This window comes from Hypanus sabinus, unplaced genomic scaffold (assembly GCF_030144855.1).
Source record: "Hypanus sabinus isolate sHypSab1 unplaced genomic scaffold, sHypSab1.hap1 scaffold_894, whole genome shotgun sequence".
In the NCBI taxonomy this organism is placed as follows: domain Eukaryota; kingdom Metazoa; phylum Chordata; class Chondrichthyes; order Myliobatiformes; family Dasyatidae; genus Hypanus; species Hypanus sabinus.
This window is the reverse complement of record NW_026781747.1, coordinates 59,137-71,999: the sequence shown is the minus strand read 5'-3', so window position 1 is coordinate 71,999 and position 12,863 is coordinate 59,137. Positions and strand designations below refer to the sequence as shown.

General features: G+C 50.9%; 1 protein-coding gene across 9 annotated transcripts in view; it reads left to right on the top strand.

The window, feature by feature from the left end:
• Positions 1 to 10,475, top strand: part of LOC132390435 (NACHT, LRR and PYD domains-containing protein 3-like) — an 89,043-nt gene extending 78,568 nt beyond the window's left edge. For 6 of the 9 annotated variants that reach the window (XM_059963040.1, XM_059963044.1, XM_059963042.1 and 3 more), the window contains 7 exons: positions 7,963 to 8,049; positions 8,205 to 8,375; positions 8,531 to 8,701; positions 9,001 to 9,171; positions 9,327 to 9,497; positions 9,653 to 9,820; positions 9,985 to 10,475. In XM_059963040.1, the coding sequence (XP_059819023.1) occupies positions 7,963 to 8,049; positions 8,205 to 8,375; positions 8,531 to 8,701; positions 9,001 to 9,171; positions 9,327 to 9,497; positions 9,653 to 9,820; positions 9,985 to 10,072 (1,027 nt within the window). In that variant the 3' untranslated portion in view covers positions 10,073 to 10,475. The remainder of the gene's footprint in view (positions 1 to 7,962; positions 8,050 to 8,204; positions 8,376 to 8,530; positions 8,702 to 9,000; positions 9,172 to 9,326; positions 9,498 to 9,652; positions 9,821 to 9,984) is intronic. The other 3 variants (XM_059963048.1, XM_059963047.1, XM_059963049.1) reach the window with 3 other exon arrangements.
• The last annotated feature ends 2,388 nt before the right edge of the window (positions 10,476 to 12,863 follow it).

Genomic DNA, 12,863 nt, shown 5'->3' with positions numbered 1-12,863 from the left:
GCCTTCTGAAAATCGCGGTACATGACCTCCACTGGATCTCACCCGTCTAACTTCCTGGTTACATCCTCGAAAAACTCAAACAGATTAGTCAAGCATGATTTACCCTTGGTAAATACATGCTGGCTCGGCCCAATCCTATCACTGCTATCTAGGTATGCCACTATTTCATCCTTAATAATCAACACTAGCATCTTCCCCACCACCGATGTCAGGCTGACAGGTTGATAGTTCTCAGTTTTCTCCCTCCCTTCTTTCTTAAAAAGTGGGATAACATTAGCCATTCACCAATCCTCAGGAACGGATCCTGAATCTAAGGAACATTGGAAAATGATTACCAATGCATCTGCAATTTCCAGGGCCACCTCCTTTAGTACCCTAGGATACAGACCATCTGGACCTGGGGATTTGTCAGCCTTCAGTCCCATCAGTCTTCTCGTCACCGTTTCCTTCCTAATGTCAACCTGTTTCATTTCCTCTGTTACCCTATGTCCTTGGCCCATCCATACATCTGGGAGATTGCTTGTGTGAAAACAGTGAAAACAGATCTAAAGTACTCATTAAATTCTTCTGCCATTTTTCTGTTTCCCATAACAATTTCACCCAATTCATTCTTCAAGGGCCCAACATTGTTCTTAACTGTCTTCTTTCTCTTCACATACCTAAAAAAGCTTTTGCTATCTTCCTTTATATTCCTGGCTAGCTTGCATCCGTACCTCATTTTTTCTCCCCGTATTGCCTATTTAGTTGAGTTCTGTTGTTCCTTAAAAACTTCCCAATCATCTGTCCTCCCACTCACCTTAGCTCTGACATACTTCCTTTTTTTAATGCTATGCAATCTCAGACTTCCTTTGTCAACCACTGTGGCCCCTTTTCCCCCTTTGAATCCTTCCTTCTCTGGGGATGAACTGATTTTGCACCTTGTGCATTATTCCCAAGAATACCTGTCATTGCTGTTCCACGGTCTTTTCTGCTAGGATATCCGTCCAGTCAACTTTGGCCAGCTCCTCCCTCATGGCTCCATAGTTTCCCCTGTTCAACTGCAACACTGACACCTCCGAGCTGCCCTTATCCTTCTCAAACTGCAGATAAAAACAGATCATGTTATGGTCACTACCTCCTAATGGCTCCTTTACTGCAAGATCGCTTATCAAATCGGGTTCATTACACAAGACTAAATCCAAAATAGCCTTGACCCTGGTCGGCTCTCGTACAAGCTGTTCCAAGAATGCAACCCGTACGCACACTACAAACTCCCTATCCTGGGTCCAGCACCAAACTGTTTCTCCCAGTTCAACTGCATGTTGAAATTCCCAATCCCCCTACCTCCTGTCGGATCTCTTTTTCCCCATCCATTTGCTCCTGTGGGATCTCACCTTCCCATTCCCTTCCTCCTGTCGGATCTCTCTTCCCCATCCCCTTCCTCCTGAAGGATCTCTCTTCCCCATCCCCTTCCTCTTGTCGGATGTCTCTTCCCCATCCCCTTCCTGCAGTGGGATCTCTTTTCCCCATCCCCCTTCCTCCTGTGGGATCTCTCTTCCCCATCCCACTTCACGATGTGATATCTCTCCTGCCCAGCCACGTTCCTCATTTGGGATCTCTCTTCCCCTTCCTCTTCCTCCTGTGGGATCTCTCCTTCCCATTCCCCTTCCTCCTGTAGGATCTCTCTTTCCTATCCCCATTCCTCATGTGGGAACTCTCTTCCCCATACCCCCAACTGCTGTGGGATCTCTTTTCCCCATCCCACTTACTCCCGCGAGATCTCATTATTTCATCCTCTCCCTCCTGTGGGATGTTTCTTCCCCATAACCTTTCCTGCTGTGGGATCAGATTTCCCAGTCCCCCTTCCTCCTTTGGGATCTCCTTTTGCCATCCTCCTTCATCCTGTGGGATCTCTCTTTCCCATTCTCCTTCTGTAGGATCTCTCTTCCCCTTCCTCTTCCTCCTGTGGGATCTCTCCTTCCCATTCCCCTTCCTCCTGTAGGATCTCTCTTTCCTATCCCCATTCCTCATGTGGGAACTCTCTTCCCCATACCCCCAACTGCTGTGGGATCTCTTTTCCCCATCCCACTTACTCCCGCGAGATCTCATTATTTCATCCTCTCCCTCCAGTGGGATGTTTCTTCCCCATAACCCTTCCTGCTGTGGGATCAGTTTTCCCAGACCCCCTTCCTCCTTTGGGATCTACTTTCGCCATCCTCCTTCATCCTGTGGGATCCCTCTTTCCCATTCTCCTTCTGTAGGATCTCTCTTTCCCATCCCCCTACCTCCAGTGGGATCTCTCTTCCCCATCTCCCTTCCTTCTGTGGGAATTCTCTTCCGGATCCCCTTCCTCCTGTGGTATCTCTCTTTCCCATCCCCCTACCTCCTGTTGGATCTCTCTTCCTGATTCTGCTTCTTCCTGTGGGATCACTCTTCCCCATCCATTTCCTCCAGCCGGAAATTTCTTCCCCGTCCCACTTACTCCTGAGGGATCTCTATTCCCCATCCATCTTCCTCCTGTTGGATCTTCTCCATCCCCTTCCTCCAGTGGGATCTCTCTTCCCCATCCCCTTCCTCCTGAGGGATCTCTATTCCCCATCCATCTTCCTCCTGTTGGATCTCTCTTCCCCATCCCCTTCCTCCTGTGGGATCTCTCTTCCCCATCCCCCTGTCTCCAGTGGGATCTCTCTTTCCCATTCTCCTTCCTCTTGTGGGATCTCTCTTCCCCATCTCCCTTCCTTCTATGGGAATTGTCTTCCAGATCCCCTTCCTCCTGTGGTATCTCGTTCCCACCCCCCTACCTCCTGTTGGATCTCTCTTCCTGATTCTGCTTCCTACTGTGGGATCACTCTTCCCCATCCCCTTCTTCCAGCCGGAAATTTCATCCCATTCCCACTTACTCCTGTGGGATCTCTCTTCCCCATCCCCTTTCCACCTGTAGGACAACAGACAATAGGTGCAGAAGTAGACCATTCGGCCCTTCGAGCCTGCACCGCCATTTTGAGATCATGGCTGAGCAGCTACTTTCAATACCCGGTTCCTGCCTTGTCCCCTTATTCCTTGATTCCCCTACCCATAAGATACCTATCTAGCTCCTTCTTGAAAGCATCCAGAGAATTGGCCTCCAGTGCCTTCCGAGGCAGTGCATTCCAGACCCCCACAACTCTCTGGGAGAAGTTTTTCCTTAACTCTGTACTAAATGACCTACCCCTTATTCTCAAACCATGTCCTCTGGTACTGGACTCTCCCAACATCAGGAAAATATTTCCTGCCTCTATCTTGTCCAATCCCTTAATAATCTTATATATTTCAATCAGATCCCCTCTCAATCTCCTTAATTCCAGTGTGTACAAGCCCAGTCTCTCTAACCTCTCTGCGTAAGACAGTCCAGACATCCCAGGAATTAACCTCGTGATTCTATGCTGCACTTCCTCTACAGCCAGGATGTCCTTCCTTAACCCTGGAGACCAAAACTGTACACAATACTCCAGGTGTGGTCTCACCAGGGCCCTGTACAAATGCAAGCAAGATATCCTTGCTCTTGTACTCAATTCCCTTTGTAATAAAGGCCAATATTCCATTAGCCTTCTTCACTGCCTGTTGCACTTGTTCATTCACCTTCAGTGACTGATGAACAAGGACTCCAAGATCTCTTTGTATTTCTCCCTTACCCAACTCTACACCGTTCAGATAATAATCTGCCTTCCTGTTCTTACTCCCAAAGTGGATAACCTCACACTTATTCACATTAAACGTCATCTGCCAAGTATCTGCCCACTCACCCAGCCTATCCATGTCACCCTGAATTCTCCTAACATCCTCATCACATGTTACACTGCCACCCAGCTTAGTATCATCAGCAAACTTGCTGATGTTATTCTCAATGCCTTCATCTAAATCGTTTATGTAAATCGTAAACAGCTGTGGTCCCAATACTGAGCCCTGTGGCACCCCACTAGTCACCACCTGCCATTCCGAGAAACACCCATTCACCGTTCCCCATTGCTTTCTATCTGCCAACCAGTTTTCTATCCATGTCAATGTCTTCCCCTCAATGCCCTGAGCTTTGATTTTACCCACCAAACTCCTATGTGGGACCTTATCAAATGCCTTCTGAAAATCGAGGTACATGACCTCCACTGGATCTCACCCGTCTAACTTCCTGGTTACATCCTCGAAAAACTCAAACAGATTAGTCAAGCATGATTTACCCTTGGTAAATCCATGCTGGCTCGGCCCAATCCTATCACTGCTATCTAGATATGCCACTATTTCATCCTTAATAATGGAGTCTAGCATCTTCCCCACCACCGATGTCAGGCTGACAGGTCGATAGTTCTCTGTTTTCCTCTTCCCTCCTTTCTTAAAAAATGGGATAACATTAGCCATTCTCCAATCCTCAGCAACTGATCCTGAATCTAAGGAACATTGGAAAATGATTACCAATGCATCCGCAATTTCCAGGGCCACCTCCTTTAGTACCCTCGGATGGAGACCGTCTGGACCTGGGGATTTGTCAGCCTTCAGTCCCATCAGTCTTCTCATCACCGTTTCCATCCTAATGTCAATCTGTTTCATTTCCTCTGTTCCTTGGCCCATCCATACATCTGGGAGATTGCTTGTGTCTTCCTTAGTGAAAACAGATCGAAAGTACTCATTAAATTCTTCTGCCATTTCTCTGTTTCCCATAATAATTTCACTCAATTCATTCTTCAAGGGCCCAACATTGTTCTTAACTATCTTCTTTCTCTTCACATACCTAAAAAAGCTTTTGCTATCTTCCTTTATATCCCTGGCTAGCTTGCATCCGTACCTCATTTCTTCTCCCCGTATTGCCTTTTTCGTTGAGTTCTGGTGTTCCTTAAAAACTTCCCAATCATCTGTCCTCCCACTCACCTTAGCTCTGACATACTTCCTTTATTTTAATGCTATGCAATCACTGACTTCCTTTGTCATCCACTGTGGCCCCTTTTCCCCCTTTGAATCCTTCCTTCTCTGGGGATGAACTGATTTTGCACCTTGTGCATTATTCCCAAGAATACCTGCCATTGCTGTTCCACTGTCTTTTCTGCTGGGATATCCGTCCAGTTAACTTTGGCCAGCTCCTCCCTCATGGCTCCATAGTTTCCCCTGTTCAACTGCAACACTGACACCTCCGAGCTGCCCTTATCCTTCTCAAACTGCAGATAAAAACAGATCATGTTATGGTCACTACCTCCTAATGGCTCCTTTACTTCAAGATCGCTGATCAAATCCTGTTCATTACACAAGACTAAATCCAGAATAGCCTTGTCCCTGGTCGGCTCTTGTACAAGCTGTTCCACGAATGCATCCGGTAGGCACTCTACAAACTCCCCATCCTGGGGTCCAGCACCAAACTGTTTCTCCCAGTTCACCTACATGTTGAAATTTCACATTCCCCTTCTTCCTGTGGGATCTCTCTTCCCCAGCCCCCATCCTCCTGAGGGATCTCTCTTCCCCATCCCCCTTCCTCCTGTGGGATCTCTTTTTCCCATCCCCTTTCTCCTGTTGGATCTCTCTTCTTCATCCCCTTCCTCCTGTGGGATTTCTCTTCCACATTCCCCTTCCTCCTGTGGGATCTCTTTTCCTCATTCTCCTTCCTCCTGTCAGATCTCCCTTCCCCATCCGCCTTCCTCATGTGGGATCACTCCTTCTCATTCCTCCCGCAGGATCTCTCTTTCTTTTTCCCCTCCCTCCTGTGGGATGTTTCTTCCTCATCCTCCTTCCAAATGTGGGATCTCTGTTCCCAATTCTCCTTCCTTCCGTCAGATCTCTCATCCCCCATTGAGATCTCTCTTCCCCATCCCCTTCCTCCTGAGGGATCTCTCTACCCCATCCTCCTCCTTTTGTGGTATCTCCCTTTCCCATCCCCTACCTCCTGTGGTATCTCCCTTTCCCATCCCCTACTTCCTGTGGTATCTCCCTTTCCCATCCCCTACCTCCTGTGGTATCTCCCTTTCCCATCCCCTACCTCCTGTGGTATCTCCCTTTCCCATCCCCTACTTCCTGTGGTATCTCCCTTTCCCATCCCCCTACCTCCTGTTGGATTTGTCTTCCTGATTCTGCTTCCTATTGTGGGATCTCTCTTCCCCATCCAATTCCTCCTTCTGGAAATTTCTTCCCCATCCCCCTTCCTCCAGTGGCATCTCACTTCCCCATTCTCTTCCTCCTGTGGAATCTCTTCCCCATCCCCTTCCTCCTGTGTGATCTCTGTTCCCGATCCCTTTCCTCCTGCGGTATCTCTCTTCCCCATCCCCTTTCTCCTGTCGGATCACTTTCCCCATCCCCCTTACTGTGGGATCTCTCTTCCCCATTCTCCTTCCTACTGTGTGATCTCTCTTTCCCATCACCTTCCTCCTGCGGGACCTCTGCACCATCCCCCTTCCTCCTGTGGGATCTCTCTTCCCCATCCCCCTTCCTCCTGTGGGATCTCTCTTCCCCGTCCTCCGTCCTCCCGTGGGATCTCTCTTCTTCATCCCCGTTCCTCCTGTGGGATCTCTCTTCCCCAACCCCTTCCTCTTGTGGGATCTCTTTCCCCATCCCCCTTCCTACTGTGGGATCTCACTTCCCCATCCCCCTTCCTCATGTGGTATCTCTCTTCCCCAGCCACGTTCCTCCTTTGGGATCTCTCTTCCCCTTTCTCCTTCCTCCTGTGGGATCTCTCGTCCCCATCCCCTTCCTCCTGTGGGATCTCTCTTCCCTATTCTCCTTCCTCCTGTGGGATCTCTCTTCCCCATCCCCTTCCTCCTATGGGAACTCTCTTCCCCATTCTCTTCCTCCTGTGGAATCTCTTCCCCATCCCCTTCCTCCTGTGTGATCTCTGTTCCCGATCCCTTTCCTCCTGCGGTATCTCTCTTCCCCATCCCCTTTCTCCTGTCGGATCACATTCCCCATCCCCCTTACTGTGGGATCTCTCTTCCCCATCCTCCTGTGGGATCTCTCATCCCTATTCTCCTTCCTCCTGTGGGATCTCTCTTCCCCATCCCCTTCCTCCTATGGGAACTCTCTTCCCCATTCTCTTCCTCCTGTGGAATCTCTTCCCCATCCCCTTCCTCCTGTGTGATCTCTCTTCCCCATCCCCCTTCCTCCTGTGGGATCTCTCTTCCCCATCCCCCGTCCTCCCGTGGGATCTCTCTTCTTCATCCCCGTTCCTCCTGTGGGATCTCTCTTCCCCAACCCCTTCCTCTTGTGGGATCTCATTCCCCATCCCCCTTCCTGCTGTGGGATCTCTCTTCCTCATCTCCCTTCCTTCTGTGGGTTGTCTCTTCCCCAACCCCCTTCTTTCTTTTGGATATCTCTTCCCTATCCCCTTCCTCCTGAGGGATCTCTCTTCCCCAGTCCCCTTCCTGCTGTGTGACCTCTCTTCCCCATCCCATTCCCTCCTGTGGGATCTCTCCTCCCCATCCCCCTTCCTCCTGTGGGATTTCTCTTCCCTATCCCCCTTCATCCCGTGGGATCTCTCTTCCCCATCCCACTTCCTCCCGTGGGATCTCTCTTCCCCATCCCACTTCCTCCTGTGGGATCTCTCTTCCCCATCCCACTTCCTCCTGTGGGAACTCTTTCCCCCATCCCTTTCCTCTTGTGTCTTCCCATCCATTCCCTCAGATGGGGCATCTTCCTCCATCTCCCATCGACATTTTGCGATTCAAAAATCTTCCTCACTGTGGGGCTATATCACCTTCACCCCTGCCCCTTCTGACACTCTGTGGTCAGGAACACTGTTCTAGCCAACGGAGAACGAGACAGAATATGTGGAGTTCACAGGGTCACAGCAACAGACTAAATGACTGACATTGGGTGAATACCATGGAACTGGGCAGTGAGGGACATTGACAGTGATGGGAACTCCGATCAGTGATTTACGGAAGGGTTTAATGTTTCCTGAAATATCCGCGTGAGTGAATTACCCTCAGACCTACGGTTTGTATCACTTTGTTCATCAAGTTGTTTGTTTGTGTTTAGACTTGGGGTGAATGACCTGGGAGATTCAGGAGTGAAACTGGTGTCTGCGGCTCTGGTGAACCCGGAGTGTAAAATACAGAAACTGTGGTAAGTACCAGACTGTGGGAGATTGTGTTTACAGTCACTGGGTGTCTGACACTGAACATTAATGTGATCAGTAATTGTGTTACTGATAAACACTGGGGATCTGTACCGTCTCCTGTCTCTCTGTGTCCTTCACCCTCACCCTCTCTCATATCCAGGCTGGGGGGTGTCGGTCTCACAGATTCTGGGGCCGAGGATCTCGCCTCCGCTCTCAGTACAAAACCATCACTGACGGATCTGAACCTGAGTGGTAATAAACTGGGAAATTCAGGAGTGAAACTGGTGTCTGCGGCTCTGAGGAACCCGGAGTGTAAAATACAGACACTGTGGTAAGTACCAGACTGTGGGAGATTGTGTTTACAGTCACTGGGTGTCTGACACTGAACATTAATGTGATCAGTAATTGTGTTACTGATAAACACTGGGGATTTGTACCGTCTCCTGTCTCTCTGAGTCCTTCACCCTCACTCTCTCTCATCTCCAGGCTGAGGGGTGTCGGTCTCACAGATTCTGGGGCCGAGGATCTCGTCTCTGCTCTCAGTACAAACCCATCACTGACGGAGCTGGACCTGAGTGATAATAAACTGGGAGATTCAGGAGTGAAACTGGTGTCTGCGGCTCTGAGGAACCCGGAGAGTAAAATACAGAAACTGTGGTAAGTACCAGACTGTGGGAGATTGTGTTTACAGTCACTGGGTGTCTGACACTGAACATTAATGTGATCAGTAATTGTGTTACTGATAAACACTGGGGATCTGTACCGTCTCCTGTCTCTCTGTGTCCTTCACCCTCACCCTCTCTCATCTCCAGGCTGTGGGAGATTGTGTTTACAATCACTGGGTGTCTGACACTGAACATTAATGTGATCAGTAATAGTGTTACTGATAAACACTGGGGATTTGTACCGTCTCCTGTCTTTCTGTGTCCTTCACCCTCACTCTCTCTCATCTCCAGGCTGGGGTATGTCGGTCTCACAGATTCTGGGGCCGAGGATCTCGTCTCCACTCTCAGTACAAAACCATCACTGACGGAGCTGAACCTGAGTAATAATAAACTGGGAGATTCAGGAGTGAAACTGGTGTCTGCGGCTCTGAGGAACCCGGAGTGTAAAATACAGAAACTGTGGTAAGTACCAGACTGTGGGAGATTGTGTTTACAGTCACTGGGTGTCTGACACTGAACATTAATGTGATCAGTAATTGTGTTACAGATAAACACTGGGGATCTGTACCATCTCCTGTCCCTCTGTGTCCTTCACCCTCACTCTCTCTCATCTCCAGGCTGATCCGTGTCGGTCTCACAGATTCTGGGGCCGAGGATCTCGTCTCCGCTCTCAGTACAAAACCATCACTGACGGAGCTGAACCTGAGTAATAATAAACTGGGAGATTCAGGAGTGAAACTGGTGTCTGCGGCTCTGAGGAACCCGGAGTGTAAAATACAGAAACTGTGGTAAGTACCAGACTGTGGGAGATTGTGTTTACAGTCACTGGGTGTCTGACACTGAACATTAATGTGATCAGTAATTGTGTTACAGATAAACACTGGGGATCTGTACCATATTCTGTCCCTCTGTGTCCTTCACCCTCACTCTCTCTCATCTCCAGGCTGAGGGATGTCGGTCTCACAGATTCTGGGGCCGAGGATCTCGTCTCCGCTCTCAGTACAAAACCATCACTGACGGAGCTGAGCCTGGGATCAAACTCTCTGACAGACCGATCTGTCCCCGGTCTCCGCCGCCTCATACTGACCCTCCCGAGTCTGGAGCAGATCTGGTGAGTGTTTGTGTTAATGTTCAATGTGATAAAATGTCAGCGGATCCGCGGGTTTTCTGGTGATATTTGTCTGTGAGTGTTGTTGAAACATTAACCCCGGTCCCCTGTTACTGCCACTGTTGTGTGATCTGTTTATTCCATCTTCATTCTCCCATCTGTTTCAGGCTGCGGGACAATCTGTTCAGTGAGACCGGGAGGAATGAACTGAGATCTCTGTGGGGAGTCAGACCCGGACTGAGAGTCGGGACCTGAATGTGTGAACATCCCCGCCCGCGGAATGGAGCCGATTCCCCCCCTCCCCTTTAACTACCCCTCCCCCTCCCCTTTAACTACCCCCCTCTCCTTTAACTACCCCTCACCCTTCCCTTTAACTACCCCTCCCCCTCCCCTTTAACTACCCCTCCCCCTCCCCTTTAACTACCCCTCACCCTTCCCTTTAACTCACCCCTCCCCCTCCCCTTTAACACTCCGCCCTCCCCTTTAACTACCCCTCCCCCTCCCCTTTAACTACCCCTCCCCCTCCCCTTTAACTTCCCCTCACCCCTTTAACTCCCCCTCTCCTTTAACTACCCCTCACCCTTCCCTTTAACTCACCCCTCCCCCTCCCCTTTAACACTCCGCCCTCCCCTTTAACTACCCCTCCCCCTCCCCTTTAACTACCCCTCCCCCTCCCCTTTAACTTCCCCTCACCCCTTTAACTCCCCCTCTCCTTTAACTTCCCCTCACCCTTCCCTTTAACTCACCCCTCCCCCTCCCCTTTAACACTCCGCCCTCCCCTTTAACTTCCCCTCACCCCTTTAACTCCCCCTCTCCTTTAACTACCCCTCACCCTTCCCTTTAACTCACCCCTCCCCCTCCCCTTTAACACTCCGCCCTCCCCTTTAACTTCCCCTCCCCCTCCCCTTTAACTACCCCTCCCCCTCCCCTTTAACTACCCCTCCCCCTCCCCTCCCCTCCCCTTTAACTACCCCTCCCCTCCCCTTTAACTTCCCCTCCCCCTCCCCTTTAACTACCCCTCCCCCTCCCCTTTAACTACCCCTCCCCCTCCCCTTTAACTCCCGCCCTTACCTTTAATGGCCGCGCGCCGGGGCTGATTTCCAACGGTTTTAATTGAACTGTCTCCGGTCTCGAGCTCGGTGATCTCGGAAGCGCTCCCGCCGTGACGTATTTCCGCCCGCTGTCCGGCGGCGCCACTTCCGCCGGATGTGCGGGTCCGAGACTCTCCCGCGTGACACCCCGGGGAATTCCCCGGACGGGAGGAGCCCGGGGGGCCGGGGCTCAGTCTGGGACACCGGTGTCCCGGGAGAGAATCCTTTTGCCCCCTCTGCTGAGGACGGGGCATTCGGCTGACTGGCCGATATAATGATGTTAAATTGACAAATACCTCGGTAATGACCTTGGATCCGCAGCGATCCCGGACACGGCCCCGGAGTGTGATTGGATGCAGAGTGACGGGGAGGAACGGGACTGATTAATCTACCGGTCACCCGTTGTCGCCGGTCAGTTAATTGTGAGTGACTGTGAGCGAGGACGGTGCATTCGGCTGTCTGGCCGATATAATGGTGTTAAATTGACAAATACCTCGGCAATGACCTTGGATCCGCAGCGATCCCGGACACGGCCCCGGAGTGTGATTGGATGCAGAGTGACGGGGAGGAACGGGACTGATTAATCTACCGGTCACCCGTTGTCGCCGGTCAGTTAATTGTGAGTGACTGTGAGCGAGGACGGGGCATTCGGCTGTCTGGCCGATATAATGGTGTTAAATTGACAAATACCTCGGCGATGACCCTGGATCCGCAGCGATCCCGGACACGGCCCCGGAGTGTGATTGGATGCAGAGTGACGGGGAGGAACGGGACTGATTAACCTACCGGTCACCCGTTGTCGCCGGTCAGTTAATTGTGAGTGACTGTGAGTGAGGACGGTGCATTCGGCTGTCTGGCCGATAGAATGATGTTAAATTGACAAATACCTCGGCAATGAACTTGGATCCGCAGCGATCCCGGACACGGCCCCGGAGTGTGATTGGATGCAGAGTGACGGGGAGGAACGGGACTGATTAATCTACCGGTCACCCGTTGTCGCCGGTCAGTTAATTGTGAGTGACTGTGAGCGAGGACGGTGCATTCGGCTGTCCGGCCGATATAATGGTGTTAAATTGACAAATACCTCGGCAATGACCTTGGATCCGCAGCGATCCCGGACACGGCCCTGGAGTGTGATTGGATGCAGAGTGACGGGGAGGAACGGGACTGATTAATCTACCGGTCACCGGTTGTCGCCGGTCAGTTAATTCTGTGTGACTGTGAGTGAGTCGGGAACAGTGTGGCGACCCACTTTCTGCGCAGGCGCGCCGGCTCACAAATACCCAGGGAGTAAATGCCAGCGCCGCGAAGTTTGAATAAACTAGTCTGGAACAGATTTACCGACTGCGTGTTGTTGTCTCTAACTCTGTATGTAGTACATCGCTACAGCAGCTTATTTACTCCCGCAAGTCAGCAGCTCACATACTGTTTAATTTGCATTTATCATGATGAAATCAATAAACCGCTGTAAATTCCTGCCTTGGTGTCTGACTTGAGTTTGTTTGAGGTTTCTGCTGCCCCCCGCACCCTGTGCACTGTAACAGTGGGTCGGAGCTCCTCACACTGACACAGTAGTGTCTCAGCTCCAGGCTGAGGGAGGTCAGACTGGCAGAGTCTGGGTGCCCAGGATCTCGTCTAAAATTAACCCCGTTCATGGCTAACTATACCCCTCCTGTACCACGCAGACAGTTATTATCCTCCAGAATATCAGACGTGAGTCACTGAGGTCCCGAAACCAGACGGATGGAGGGTGGATTACCGGCGTGAAACACAGAGTGAATCTCCCTCCACACCGTCCCATCACACACTCCCGGGGTCAGACACAGTGTGAATCTCCCTCCACACTGTCCCATCACACTCTCCCGGGGTCTGACACAGAGTGAATCTCCCTCCACACCGTCCTATCACACACTCCCGGGGTCAGACACAGAGTGAATCTCCCTCCACACCGTCCC